This window comes from Hyla sarda, chromosome 9 (genome assembly GCF_029499605.1).
Source record: "Hyla sarda isolate aHylSar1 chromosome 9, aHylSar1.hap1, whole genome shotgun sequence".
Classification (NCBI taxonomy): domain Eukaryota; kingdom Metazoa; phylum Chordata; class Amphibia; order Anura; family Hylidae; genus Hyla; species Hyla sarda.
This window is the reverse complement of record NC_079197.1, coordinates 62,914,245-62,929,622: the sequence shown is the minus strand read 5'-3', so window position 1 is coordinate 62,929,622 and position 15,378 is coordinate 62,914,245. Positions and strand designations below refer to the sequence as shown.

The following is a 15,378-nucleotide window of genomic DNA, read 5'->3' as shown; positions in this document are numbered from 1 at the left end:
GCCCCTCCGGACTCCGTGCTATCCAACGCTTTTTGGGGTTCGCCAATTATTACAGGCAATTTATTCCACATTTTTCTACCATTGTGGCTCCTATCGTGGCTTTAACCAAAAAAAATGCTGATCCCAAGTCCTGGCCTCCTCAAGCAGAAGACGCCTTTAAACGACTCAAGTCTGCCTTTTCTTCGGCTCCCGTCCTCTCCAGACCTGACCCATCTAAACCCTTCCTATTGGAGGTAGATGCCTCCTCAGTGGGAGCTGGAGCTGTTCTTCTACAAAAAAATTCTTCCGGGCATGCTGTCACTTGTGGTTTTTTCTCTAGGACCTTCTCTCCAGCGGAGAGGAACTACTCCATCGGGGATCGAGAGCTTCTAGCCATTAAATTAGCACTTGAGGAATGGAGGCATCTGCTGGAGGGATCAAGTTCTCCTGTTATTATCTACACCGACCACAAGAACCTCTCCTACCTCCAGTCTGCCCAACGGCTGAATCCTCGTCAGGCCCGGTGGTCTCTGTTCTTTGCCCGATTTAATTTTGAGATTCACTTTCGTCCTGCCGATAAGAACATTAGGGCCGATGCTCTCTCTCGTTCCTCGGATGCCTCAGAAGTTGAACTCTCTCCGCAACACATCATTCCACCTGACTGCCTGATCTCCACTTCTCCTGCCTCCATCAGGCAGACTCCTCCAGGAAAGACCTTTGTTTCTCCTCGCCAACGCCTCGGAATCCTCAAATGGGGTCACTCCTCCCATCTCGCAGGTCATGCGGGTATCAAGAAATCTGTGCAACTCATCTCCCGCTTCTATTGGTGGCCGACTCTGGAGACGGATGTTGTGGACTTTGTGCGAGCCTGCACTATCTGTGCCCGGGATAAGACTCCTCGCCAGAAGCCCGCTGGTTTTCTTCATCCTCTGCCTGTCCCCGAACAGCCTTGGTCTCTGATTGGTATGGATTTTATTACTGATTTACCCCCTTCCCGTGGCAACACTGTTATTTGGGTGGTCGTTGATCGATTCTCCAAAATGGCACATTTCATCCCTCTTCCTGGTCTTCCTTCTGCGCCTCAGTTGGCTAAACAATTTTTTATACACATTTTTCGTCTTCACGGGTTGCCTACGCAGATTGTCTCGGATAGAGGCGTCCAATTCGTGTCTAAATTCTGGAGGGCTCTCTGTAAACAACTCAAGATTAAATTAAATTTTTCTTCTGCATATCATCCCCAGTCCAATGGACAAGTAGAAAGGATTAACCAGATCTTGGGTGATTATTTGCGACATTTTGTTTCCTCCCGCCAGAATGACTGGGCAGATCTCCTCCCATGGGCCGAATTCTCGTATAACTTCAGGGTCTCTGAGTCTTCCTCCAAATCCCCATTTTTCGTGGTGTACGGCCGTCACCCTCTTCCCCCCCTCCCTACTCCCTTGCCCTCTGGTCTGCCCGCTGTGGATGAAATTTCTCGTGACCTTTCCATCATATGGAGAGAGACCCAAAATTCTCTCTTACAGGCTTCATCACGCATGAAGAAGTTCGCAGATAAGAAAAGAAGAGCTCCCCCCGTTTTTTCCCCTGGAGACAAGGTATGGCTCTCCGCTAAATATGTCCGCTTCCGTGTCCCTAGCTACAAGTTGGGACCACGCTATCTTGGTCCTTTCAAGATTTTGTGTCAAATTAATCCTGTCTCTTATAAACTTCTTCTTCCTCCCTCTCTTCGTATCCCTAATGCCTTTCACGTCTCTCTTCTCAAACCACTCATCCTCAACCGTTTTTCTCCCAAATCTGTTCCTCCCACTCCTGTTTCCGGCTCCTCGGACATCTTCTCGGTCAAAGAAATTTTAGCTGCCAAAAAGGTCAGAGGGAAAAATTTTTTTTTAGTGGACTGGGAGGGTTGTGGTCCTGAAGAGAGATCCTGGGAACCTGAGGACAACATCCTAGACAAAAGTCTGCTCCTCAGGTTCTCAGGCTCTAAGAAGAGGGGGAGACCCAAGGGGGGGGGTACTGTTACGCCGAGCGCTCCGGGTCCCCGCTCCTCCCCGGAGCGCTCGCTTCACTCTCCCCGCGGCAGCGCTCCGGTCACGTCCTCTGACCCGGAGCGCTGCGATTCCGCTGCCAGCCGGGATGCGATCCGCGATGCGGGTAGCGCCCGCTCGCGATGCGCACCCCGGCTCCCCTACCTGACTCGCTCTCCGTCTGTTCTGTCCCGGCGCGCGCGGCCCCGCTCCCTAGGGCGCGCGCGCGCCGGGTCTCTGCGATTTAAAGGGCCACTGCGCCGCTGATTGGCGCAGTGGTCCCAATTAGTATGTTCACCTGTGCACTTCCCTATATCACCTCACTTCCCCTGCACTCCCTTGCCGGATCTTGTTGCCTTAGTGCCAGTGAAAGCGTTCCTTGTGTGTTCCTTGCCTGTGTTTCCAGACCTTCTGCCGTTGCCCCTGACTACGATCCTTGCTGCCTGCCCCGACCTTCTGCTACGTCCGACCTTGCTTTTGCCTACTCCCTTGTACCGCGCCTATCTTCAGCAGCCAGAGAGGTGAGCCGTTGCTAGTGGATACGACCTGGTCACTACCGCCGCAGCAAGACCATCCCGCTTTGCGGCGGGCTCTGGTGAAAACCAGTAGTGGCTTAGAACCGGTCCACTAGCACGGTCCACGCCAATCCCTCTCTGGCACAGAGGATCCACTACCTGCCAGCCGGCATCGTGACATTCTGCCTGTTACCACTCCTCCTTGTGGAAGGATATACCCTCTGTTGGGTCCTGAAACCAAAGCCATGGCTGAGTATATCCAGGAGAATCTCCAAAAGGGATTTATCCATAAGTCCTCTTCTCCTGCTGGAGCAGGTTTCTTCTTTGTAGGGAAGAAGGATGGCTCATTCTGTCCCTTTATTGACTACAGGGGACTTAACAAAATCACAGTCAAGAACTGTTACCCTCTACCTCTTATCTCAGAACTTTTTGACCGTCTAAGTGGTTCCAAGGTGTTCTCCAAGTTTGACTTATGCGGAGCATATATCCTCATTCGTATCCGCAAGGGAGATGAATGGAAAACGGCCTTCAATACTTGTGATGAACATTTTGAGTATCTTGTAATGCTTTTTGGTCTCTGCAATGCTCCAGGCATTTTTCAAGAGTTTGTCAATTATTTCTTCCATGATTCTCTACACGTGTTGTTGTATACCTAGATGACATCCCGATCTTCTCTTCCAACCTAGAGGAGCATCGTACTCATGTTCATCCGGTTCTTCAGCAACTACGGAAGAATCATCTCTACGCCAAACTGGAGAAATGCCTGTTCGAGAAATCTAGTCTTCTGTTTCTTGGCTATGTTGTCTCTCATCAGGGCCTGCAAATGGATCCAGATAAGTTGTCTGCAATATTGGATTGGCCTCGACCTTCGGGCCTACGTGCTATTCAACTCTTCTTGGAATTTGCAAACTATTATCGTCAATCTATCCCACATTTTTCATCCTTGGTTGCTCCTATTGTGGCTCTCCTTAAGAAGGCATCCAATCTGAAGTCTTTGCCTAAAGAGGCCTTCTTCTGAAGATGCCTTCTGCCGTTTAAAGTCTGCATTTGCCTCTGCTCCCGTGCTTACAAGACCTGATTCGGAGCGTCCCTTTGCTTTGGAGGTTTATGCCTCATCTATTGGAGCAGGTGCCGTTCTCACTCAGAAAAACGCCAAGGGCAAGACTGTTACTTGTGGGTTGTTTCCAAGACCTTCTCTCCTGCTAAGAAGAATAACTCCATTGGAGATCGTGAAGTCCTCGCTATCAAGCTAGCTTTGGAGGAATGGAGACATTTATTGGAAGGTTCTTCTCATCCAGTCAGCATCTACTCCGACCATAAAAATCTTCTATATCTTCAGTCTGCTCAGCGTTTGAACCCCCGCCAGGCAAGATGGTCACTGTTCTTTTCTAGGTTTAACTTCTTCATTCACTTCCATCCTGTAGACAAGAACATCAGATCTGATGCTCTCCAGGTCGCCTAGGCATATTATTCCTCCAGATCGTTTGATTCGTGCTGCTCCTGCCGAGATTCAGCAAGTTTTTCCAGGAAAATCCTTTGTGCCCGCCAGATTGAGATGCAAGGTCCTGAAATGGGGTCATTCTTCCTTGACAGCAGGACATCCTGGAATACCCAAGGCTCTACTTCTTATCTCCCGGCACTACTGGTGGCCCCATCTTGAACGTGATGTTTCTGATTTTGTTCGCTCCTGTGAAACTTGTGCCCGTGACAAAACTCCTCGACAGAGACCTGCAGGACTCCTACAGCCTTTACCCATTCCAGAGACTCCCTGGTCCCATATTGCCATGGATTTCATCACCGATTTGCCACCATCTCATAATAACACTGTCATCTGGGTCGTTGTAGATCGGTTTTCCAAGATGGCTCATTTCATTCCTCTACCAGGTCTTCCTTCTGCCCCGTAGCTGGCGAAGTACTTCTTGTTGCATGTCTTTCATTTACATGGTCTTCCTCAGCATATCGTTTCGGATCAAGGTGTGCAGTTTGTCTCTAAGTTCTGGCGAGCCCTTTGTAACCGTCTGGACATCAATCTGGACTTCTCCTCGGCCTACCACCCTAAGTCCAACGGTCAGGTGGAGAGGGTTAATCAAATTCTTTAGACTTATCTTCGGCATTTTGTTTCAGCTCACCAGGATGATTGGGTCGACCTTTTCCCCTGGGCTGAATTCTCATATAATCATAAGGATTCAGAGTCCACAAGGTCGTCCCCCTTTTTTGTTGTCTATGGACTCCATCTCCGTTCTCCTCTTCCTCTCCCAGTCTCCTCCGGTGTGCCTGCTGTTGATGAGCTGGTCCGAGACTTCTCTACCATCTGATAAGTTACCTGAAATTCGTTATCCCAGCGGATAAAAGTAGAAGACCTCCTCCGTCCTTCTCTCCTGGTGATATGGTGTGGCTTTCATCCAAGTACATCCGTTTCAAAATTCCCTGTTACAAAATCGGTCCTCGCTACCTTGGTCCCTTCCAGATTGTACAAAAAAAATCAATCGTGTCCCCTACAAACTCTGTCTACCATCTATGCTATTCCCAATTCCTTCCACATCTCTCCTCAAGCCTCTTGTCATAAACTGATTTTCTCAGAAGAATCTTGTCCCCACACTTGTCTCCGGCTCTTCTGACATCTTCAAGGTTAAAGAGATTCTCGCTACAAAAACTGTGAGAGGTAAACTATTTTTTTGGGGTCGAATGGGAGGGTTATTGAGGAGAGATCTTGGGAGCCTGAGGAGAATATCCTGGACCGTGACCTTCTCAGGAGTTTTCTGTCTCGTAAAAGGAGAAGGAGATCAAAGGGGGGTACTGTAACGTTATGTACTCTGGTCACACACACTCACCGTGAGCGCATGGTCCTGTTACCTGCTACTGCTGGCGGGGCTGGGACTCACATCGCAGGACACGCCCGCATGCGAGCCCCAGTCCATCACTCTCCGGGTGTTTCTCTTGCCCCCGCCTCTGCCTCTCTGCTCCGGCGTGCGTGTTCCCGTCCCCTAGGGCATGCCCACACCGGAGCTTTAAGATTTAAAGGGCCAGTGCGCCCATTAGTGTAATTAACCTGTGGCTCATTGATAAATTCCTCCACCCTCCTCACTTCCCTGCCGGATCTATGTTGCCTTGAGCCTGAGAGAAAGCATTCCTGTTATTGCCTTGCCGTGTATCTGATTCTTTGTTCTCTGACCTGACCTTGCTCCTCTGCCGCCTGCCTACTGACCTCCTGCTATGTCCTGACTATGCTACTGTGCCGCCTGCCCTGAACTTCTGCTATCCTGACTATGGGCTACCTTATCCCTCCTGTGCTTCGCATCTCCTCAGCCACCTGTGTGGTATAGCCGTGCCAGGGGTAGCGACCTGGGTGCCTGCCGCTTGCTGCAGCAAGTCCATCTCGCTTTGCGGCGGGCTCTGGTGAAAACCAGCGGCACCTTAGACTCCACTCCCTGGTACAGTCCGAATAATCTGCCACACAGGTCCAGCGGATTCACATCCACCGGGTTCCTGTCTTCTGAAACGTGAGTGTTACAACGTTGATAATGATTTGGGACATTTTCTGGAATAATTTCCAATATTATTAAACGCAAGGAGTCAATACTATTAGCATGTACAGTAGTAAAATGCCTGGAAATACTGTGAAGCAAGAAACAATTTTTAATATTTGACCTGTGTTTACACATACGTGTTCGCACTGTCTGTACTGTGCGGCCAACGTATTAGATACAACAACAACAGAACAACAGATAGCAAAACGAGTCTCAAAGTTAATTGTGTGATTAATAGGGAATATTTTCTCTGTTTGAAAGGATTCAAATGCAGTATTTATCTTTAACCCTTACTGTATCTTGCATTTCTATGACTGAGGAAGCTGCGCATGGGCAGCGAAGCACGTTGCATTCTGACAAGTAAATCCTCTGTTGACGTTCTGGTTGTGTCCTGTGGTTCGGATAGTGCCAATCTAATCCTCCCGTTTGGTCTAGTGAAGCCCATTACACTGTCACTCAGACCTTTAGTGTATAATCACACTTTAGCTGTAATCCCAAAATAGATCACTTTAAAACTAAGTTCATTCCAGTGTGGTTGGTACAACAAAAATAAGACTGATGTCCAGCACTAGGTGATCTGGTTAAAATCTTGCCTTTATTGGAGAGACAGAGGTACATGAAAACTTCTGATGCGTTTCACGCAATGTTGCCTTTAGTCAGAGAATGATTCCATTTACATCAAAACTTGTTTAACCAGTTGCCGACGAATGACAAGCCGGCTCGTCCTGAGACGGCAAGCGGTGTATGACGCAGGCTCCCTACTCGTGCCCACGTCATCCCTGTAGCTGAGGGCCAGCATTGATAGCCGACACGTGGCTATTGTCACGGCTGGCTATTAACTCCTTAAGTCGCCGTTTTCAAAGTTGACAGTGGCGTCTAAAGGGACATTTAAATGCTTCCTGGTGGTCCAGTGGGGTGGATCTCCCCCCAGCAGCACAAACGCGCGGGGGAGGGACGATCCACTGCTGAGGTAGCCAGAGGGCTTACCTCTCCTGCTGCAGGTCCTGCGCTCTGAATGATAAAGCCTGGCAGGGGACTAAAAATGTAAAAATGAAAAGTAAAAAAAAAGTTTAAAAACACACACATTAACCCATTCCTTATTAAAAGTTTCAATCACCCCCCTTTTCCCAAATTCCATATAAAAAATATGTAACTATAACAAAAATAAACATATGTGGTATCGCCTATAATAAATATATAACTATAAAAATATATTGTTAATTAAACTGCATGGTCAATGGCGTAAAAAAATTCCAAACTCCAAAATAGCGTATTTCTGGTCACTTTTTAGATCATGAAAAACTTCAAATCACGGCCTTCATACCGCCCTATACACGTGCAAATAAAACAGTTATAGGGGTCAGAAGATGACAATTTTAAACGTAAAAATGTTCGTGTAGCTATGATTTTTCCAGAAGTAAGACAAAATCAAACCTATATAAGTAGGGTATAATTGTAATCGTATAATTAATCATCTTGGCGAGCAGAATAAAGAGAAAGTGTCATTTTTACCAAAAAATGTACTGCGTAGAAACGGAAGCCTCCCAAACTTACAAAATGGTGTTTTTTCTTCAATTTTGTCGCACAATGATTTTTTTTTCACCATAGATTTTTGGGTAAAATGACTGTTGTCATTACAAAGTAGAATTGGTGGAGCAAAAAATAAGCCATCATATGGATTTTTAGGTACCAAATTGAAATGATTTTTAAAAGTAAGGAGGAAAAAATGAAAGTGCAAAAACCCTGCGTCCTTAAAGGGGTTCTCCGGTGCTTAGACATCTTATCCCCTATCCAAAGGATAGGGGATAAGATGCCTGATCGCGGGAGTCCCGCCGCTGGGGACCCCTGTGATCTTGCACGCGGCAACCCGTTTGTAATCAGTCCCCGGAGCCTGTTTGCTCCGTGTCTGATTACCGGCTACAGTGCCGACGGCGTGTGACGTCACGCCTCCGCCCCCTGTGTGACGTCACGCTCCACCCCCTCAATGCAAGCCTATGGGAGGGCGTGTGATAGCTGAATAGAGGTTAAGATGTCTAAGCACCGGAGAACCCCTTTAAGCGGTTAAATAAATACAAAATCCAGTCACATGACAAAGTAAAAAAAAGACAGTTGGAAAACACACTCTGGATCACTTCCTGGTACATTGGATCCTGCATTTCTTAGTATTGATCACATACCAAATGCACAGTTATTCATATGTATAGGCACATTTATAATATTATTAAAACAAAGGGAAAAATTGGAAGAACATTTATACAGATTTGCAATGGATGTTGAATATACCATAATAATGTCCAACCTTTGATTAAGTCTTTTTCTATCCCCACCTCAGGTTTTTCTATACATTTTTTTCAATGCCTTTTACACTGAGAAAATCCGTATTTCCTCCATGTACTTCTACAAAGTGCCGAGTTAAGGCTGAGAACCCTACCTTCAGACCTTTCGTGTCTGAGATGAGCCTCCTTATGCTCCTTCAGTTCGTTGCTAGTAGAGTCCACATATTGCAGGCAGCACTTTGTGCATGATGCCAAGTAAACTATGTATGTGGAGCAGCAATTTAACTTTTAATAGAGTATGTTTTGTTGGTGGCATAGAATATAAATGCACTTGTCTTTTCCATGTATTTACATGTTAAGCATCTAGTGTGCACACATCCTATATTCCCCATGTATTTTAACCAGGGTATGTTCTCTTGCCCAAAATTTCTGCTATTCTTTTTGCTGCTAAACATACTAGGTGAGAGTGCTGATCCTAATGTCGGACTTCTTTTAGGTACAATGTTCACATCTGATACAGTTATTTCTCTCAATGTGGTATCCACCAGTGTGGTTAGTACAGTATGTTAGTGATATACCTCTATATTACTTAATCTCTCCGACAGTTGGTATTTTATCACTATTCCACCACTACTGATTAAAAGTGTCATATAAAGTCTGATTTATGATGCAGATAAATCATTGTGCTTTTTGTGTCGCTTCTTGTTTATATACTTTGTGACAAATTCTGTTCATTATTTATACCCTCCAGCTCCACAATACTGTTGTACAAAGTAGCACAATGGGGTCAAGGTGAATTAGTTTCACATATTATTGGGCCAGGCTCACACTATGGAATTTCAGACCGGAATTCCGCTCAGGAATTTTGATTGGGAATTCTGCACTGTTGAATTTTTTTGGTCAGAATCAAATAATTTAGCCAGAACATTGAACCTGCTCAATGTTCTGGTGAAATCTGCTCCGCAGACATTGTCGTGTGGGCGGCAATGTCCGTGTGGTCTTAGAGCCAAATGATTCAGTCAGGGCTAGCCACACTTGGAAGCTCTTGACGGAGGTTTTCCATCCGGAGATTTGCAAGTGTGAATCAGGCCTTACTGCTGTACTAACCACTGTTCAGACACAAAGACTGCAGTGTAAAACCCCAAACTGTCTAACACTGTTTGTTAGGCTGTCTGTCAGCACTGAGACCCCAACTGATCAAAACTTTTGATATGTCTGTGTGACATGTCAAAAGTTTGCTTTGACAGCAATGCTTTTACTAGAAAAGGAAGCGGTCAAATAATGCATTTAAATAAATATTTTCTTATTTCATCCTACAGTGACTTATGTCATTTTCCATCTGGCACTCAGCACCCTAGCTCATTAAAGCCATGCTGTGAGGAAAACAACCAAGATTGGCCTCAATGTTTCAAGACAACATCTTTGTATAATATTTCTGGTGAAAATATCCCTAGGCTGGAAGATTTTGCATTATTTGAGGATGGTCATCCAGGGCCATCCTTATTGCAAAATAGAGCTTACGCTGTAAATCATCTTAACATGGAATATCTAGCTTTACGCGAAAGGATAAAGTCTCCTACAACAAAACTGGAAGAAAAAGAGCCATACATTAAATCAAAAAAACAAGGGCCTCCTCGCCCACCACCTCCTAAATGGGAAAAGTACGGAGGACACCGGGTATCTAAGCGAGATAGTAAATCTGGATTCTTCCATTGTGAAGAGGATGTGAGACAATGTTCCCAAAGTTTGCCTGTGGATAGGGCATCTTTCAGTGAAGCAAGTAATTTGCCTCCTTCCCCAAATCATGGGTTTAATCATAATAAAGAAATTTGTGAGATAAGATGTGCTTCGCAAGGATCTCAGGAATCTGCTACGTCTCTTTTCCAGAATACTTCAACGTAAGTGTTTTTTTTGTTAAATTTTCCTTTCTAATATTTTTTTTCCAGTTATAAAACCAAGGTTATTTTTTGTTTCTGATTACACGGCTTAGTCAAAACCAGAATAATTTTAGTAACCCTTATGCTATATTGCAAATGTCCTCAACATTGCAAACTCTGTATTTAGCATGTAGACTAGAGATGAGCAAATCGAAGCTGACAATCCTGAATTCGTTACGGATTATGTGCATACCACATACCTACATCTAAGTAGTGTATTATTTTGTACCTGTTAATCAAGGGCCTACATACTGTGAAAGTCCAGGCAAAAGTAATCACCAGCTGGTGTTTTACTAAAATATGTTTTGTTAAGGGTACTATACCGCATTTTTCTGCCCTCATAAGTGCATACCACACACCTACCTCTAAGAAGTGTACTATTTTAAACCTGTTAATCTATCAAGGGCCTAGATACTGTGAAAGTCCTGGCAAAACTACTCACCGGCTTGTGTTTTTACTCTTTACTTTTTTAGGTGTACTGTAGCGCATTTTTCTGCCCTCATAAGTGCATACCACATACATACATCTAAGTAGTTTACTATTTTGTACCTGTTATGTCAAAGGCCTACATACTGTGAAAGGCCAGCCAAAAGTAATCACCGGCTGGTGTTTTACTCCAATACGTTTATTAAACGTACTGTAGCACATTTTTCTGCCTTCATAAGTGCATACCACATACCTCCATCTAAGTAGTCTACTATTTTGTACCTGTTAATCTGTCAAGGGCCTAGATACTGTGAAAGTCCAGGCAAAAGTACACACCTGCTGCTGTTCTAGACAAATACTGTTTTCAGCATAGTGAAGCGTATTGTTCTCCCCTCATATACGCACTAAGTATGTCAGGCAGAGAAGTGCCAGTACGTGCACAGAGGAATGGCAGAGGCCTAAATTCATCAGGCAGAGGCAACAGACTAGGGGCGAGTGGCAGCAGGAGTCGCAAAGAGAGGCCTGAGCTTCCGATATTAGCTAGTGGTGTCTCGACCAGCAACCCATCTGCATTCATCGATTGGTTAACACGGTCATCCACTTCATCACAAGTAACATCCGATACTCTCAGTCAACAGTCGGTGGGTTCCTCAGACACAACTCTAAGATGGCATGGCCCGGAAGCAGTCCCTGTCCTCCCATTGCCTCTGTCCTATGCTGTTCCCTCCCCTACAGAAGTATCTTATGCTGTGGGATCAGCTCCACTATTCACTGAGGATGATCTAATAGAGAACAGTCAGAAGCTACTGCCCACCCAAGAAGTGGAGGAGACATCTGCTGCCTCCTCTGCTAGGCGGGTAAGTAGTGATGAGGAAAGTGACGTGGGAGGCAGTGTTGCCAGCGTTCAGGGTTACGGAAGCAGACACTGTTGAGGAACCTGAGGAGGACATCAGTGACGTGCAGATACTTGTTGATGATAATGAATCTGACGGCAATTGGGAGGCGGTTGCGGAAGGGAATTCATTAGAGATGAGCGAATCGAACTGGACGAACCTGAATTAGTTACGACTTTCACTTCCTCTAGAAGTTTGATCGTCTTCTCGGTGCTCCGCCGAGCGTATTTGAGTACAAATACGCTTTACAGTGGCCTTATCATTGCAAAGGGCCTAAATACAAGCAAATAGCGTACCATATCCCACCTTTTTTTCTGTCTCTGTGCTAAATTCAGTGTTATACCACACGTTATACACCTGCCGGTGTATTAAAGAAAAAAAAGGTTTTCCTGCGTAAAAATATGCTTAACAGTGGCCTTATCATTGCAAAGGGCCTAAATTCAAGCAAATAGCGTACCATATACCACTTTTTTTCTGTCTTTGTGCTAAATTCAGTGTTATACCACACGTTATACACCTGCCGGTGTATTAAAGAAAAACATTTTTTTCCTGAGTACAAATACGCTTTACAGTGGCCTTATCATTGCAAAGGGCCTAAATACAAGCAAAAAGCGTACCATATACTACCTTTTTTTCTGTCTCTGTGCTAAATTCAGTGTTATACCACACGTTATACACCTGCCGGTGTATTAAAGAATATTTTTTTTCCTGAGTACAAATACGCTTAACAGTGGCCTTATCATTGCAAAGGGCCTAAATACAAGCAAATAGCGTACCATATACTACCTTTTTTTCTGTCTCTGTACTAAATTAAGTGTTATATCACACGTTATAAACCTGCCGGTGTATTAAAGAAAAAAAAGTTTTCCTGAGCACAAATACGCTTTTTCAGTGGCATTATCAGTGCAAAGGGCCTACATACAAGCAAATAGCGTACCATATACTACCTTTTTTTTCTGTCTCTGTGCTAAATTAAGTGTTATACCACACGTTATACACCTGCCGGTGTATTAAAGAATTTAATTTTTTTCCTGAGTACAAATACGCTTTACAGTGGCCTTATTATTGCAAAGGGCCTAAATACAAGCAAATAGCGTACCATATCCCACCTTTTTTTCTGTCTCTGTGCTAAATTCAGTGTTATATCACACGATATACACCTGCCGGTGTATTAAAGAAAACATTTTTTTTCCTGAGTAAAAATATGCTTAACAGTGGCCTTATCATTGCAAAGGGCCTAAATACAAGCAAATAGCGTACCATATACCGTATTTATCGGCGTATAACATGCACTTTTTAGGCTAAAATTTTTAGCCTAAAGTCTATGTGCGTGTTATACGCCGATACCGCCCCAGGAAAGGCAGGGGGAAAGAGGCCGTCGCTGCCCGCTTCTCTCCCCCTGGCTTCCCTGGGGTCTAGAGCCCTGCTGCCGGCCCTTCTCACCCCCTGGCTATCGGCGCCGCTGCCCGTTCTGTCCCCCTGACTATCGGTACCGGCGCCGATAGCCAGTGGGAGAGAAAGGACAGCGGCACCCATTGCCGGTGCCGCTGCCCCGTTGCCTCCCCCCATCCCCGGTGGCATAATTACCTGGGTCAGGTCCGCACTGCTGCAGGCCTCCGGCGTGCGTCCCCTTCGTTGTTGCTATGCGCGGCGCATGACGTCAGTGCGCCGCGCCATGCATAGCAACGACGCAGGGGACGCAGGAGCGCGGACCTGACCCAGGTAATCATGCCACCGGGGATGGGGGGAGGCAACGGGGCAGCGGCGCCGGCAATGGGTGCCGCTGCCCCTTCTCTCCCCCTGGCTGTCGGCGCCGTTTCTCTCCCCCTGGCTATCGGCGCAGGCAATGGGGCGCCGGTACCGATAGTCAGGGGGACAGAATGGGCAGCGGCGCCGATAGCCAGGGGGAGAGAAGGGCCGGCAGCACGGCTCTAGACCCCAGGAAAGGCAGGGGGAGAGAAGCGGGCAGCGACAGCCTCTCTCCCCCTGCCTTTCCTGGGGATGTATCGGGGTATACACGCGCAAACACGCACCCTCATTTTACCATGGATATTTGGGTAAAAAACTTTTTTTACCCAAACATCCTTGGTAAAATGAGGGTGCGTGTTATAGGCCGGTGCGTGGTATAACCTGATAAATACGGTACTACCTTTTTTTTAATTAAATGTTATACCACACGTTATACACCTGCCGGTGTATTAAAGAAAACATTTTTTTTCCTGAGTACAAATACGCTTAACAGTAGCCTTATCATTGCAAAGGGCCTAAATACAAGCAAAGAGCGTACCATATACTACCTTTTTTCTCTCTGTGCTAAATTAAGTGTTATACCACATGTTATACACCTGCCGGTGTATTAAAGAAAAAAAAGGTTTTCCTGAGTACAAATACGCTTTTTCAGTGGCATTATCATTGCAAAGGGCCTACATACAAGTAAATAGCGTACCATATACCAGCTTTTTTTCTGTCTCTGTGCTAAATTCAGTGTTATACCACACGTTATCTACCTGCCGGTGTATTAAAGAAAATAATTTTTTTCCTGAGTAAAAATACGTTTAACAGTGGCCTTATCATTGCAAAGGGCATAAATTCAAGCAAAAAGTGTCCCATATGCCACCTTTTTTTCTGTCTCTGTGCTAAATTAAGTGTTATACCACACGTTATATACCTGCCGGTGTATTAAAGAAAAAAAAGGTTTTCCTGCGTACAAATACGCTTAACAGTGCACTCATCATTGAAAAGGGCATACATACAACCAAGTAGTGTACTATTTAGTACCTACATTTCTGTCTCGGTGCTAAATTCAGTGCTATTCCACACATTAGTATGCACTGGCTGGTGTATACAACAAAAAAAGAGTTTTTTTCTGCGTATAAATATGCTTAACAGGGCATACATACAACAAAGGAGTGTACTATTTAGTAACTGTTATTCTGTCTAGGGCCTATATACTTTGAAAGGACAGCCGTAAGTAATCGCCTGCAATCGTAAGTAATCGTTCTATACCCTCATAAACGCACTAAGTATGTCAGGTAGGGACGTGCCAGGACGTGCACAGAGAAGGGGCAGAGGCCTACATACGTCAGGCAGAGTTGGCAGCAGACTTGGGGTGAGTGGCAGCAGGAGTCACAGCAATAGGCCTGAGCTCCCGTTAACACCCAGCGGTCGTGTCGTCGACCCATCTCTCCTCGTCAATTGGTTTGCACACTCATCCCCATCATCACAAGCGACATCTGACAACCCCAGTCAAGAGTCGGTGGGTTCCTCAGACACAACCCTCAGTTGGCATGGCCCGGGAGCAGTCCCTGTAATCCCATTGCCTTTGTCCTATGCTGTTCCCTCTCCCAAAGAAGTATCTCATGCTTTGGGTTCAGCTCCACTATTTAGCGAGGACGATGTAATAGAGGACAGTAAGCATCTAATGGGCAGCCAAGAATGTGAGGAGACATCCGCAAGGCGGCCAAGTAGTGATGCGGAGAGTGACGTGGGAGGCAGTGTTTCAATTGCTCAGGGTCCTGAGGCAGACACTGTTGTGGAACACGAGGAGGACATCAGTGACGTGCACACATCTTTTGATGATGATGAAGCCGATCGCAATTGGGAGCCGGGTGCAGAAGCCGGGGCTTCATCATCATCAGGAGAAGAGATTTGCTCTTTGTCTATGAGGCAGCAAGGCGGTAGCACGGTTGGCAATCAGCGTGGTGGTGGCAGTAGTGGAAATTCAGGAGCCAAACGTGCCAGGGGGAGACCACCTGCTTCGCGGCAAGCTACCATTCAGGGAGGTAGTGGAACAGGGGTTCC

At 45.9% G+C, this 15,378-nt stretch overlaps 1 protein-coding gene across 5 annotated transcripts in view; it reads left to right on the top strand.

The window, feature by feature from the left end:
• The window catches only part of LOC130290765 (protein Shroom4-like), a 739,734-nt gene that overhangs the window by 379,701 nt on the left and 344,655 nt on the right, over nucleotides 1–15,378 (top strand). For 4 of the 5 annotated variants that reach the window (XM_056538829.1, XM_056538826.1, XM_056538827.1 and 1 more), the window contains one exon: nucleotides 9,641–10,219. The exons of the other annotated variant lie outside the window; for it this stretch is intronic. In XM_056538829.1, coding sequence (XP_056394804.1) covers nucleotides 9,641–10,219 — 579 coding nt within the window. The remainder of the gene's footprint in view (nucleotides 1–9,640; nucleotides 10,220–15,378) is intronic. 5 annotated transcript variants of the gene reach the window in all.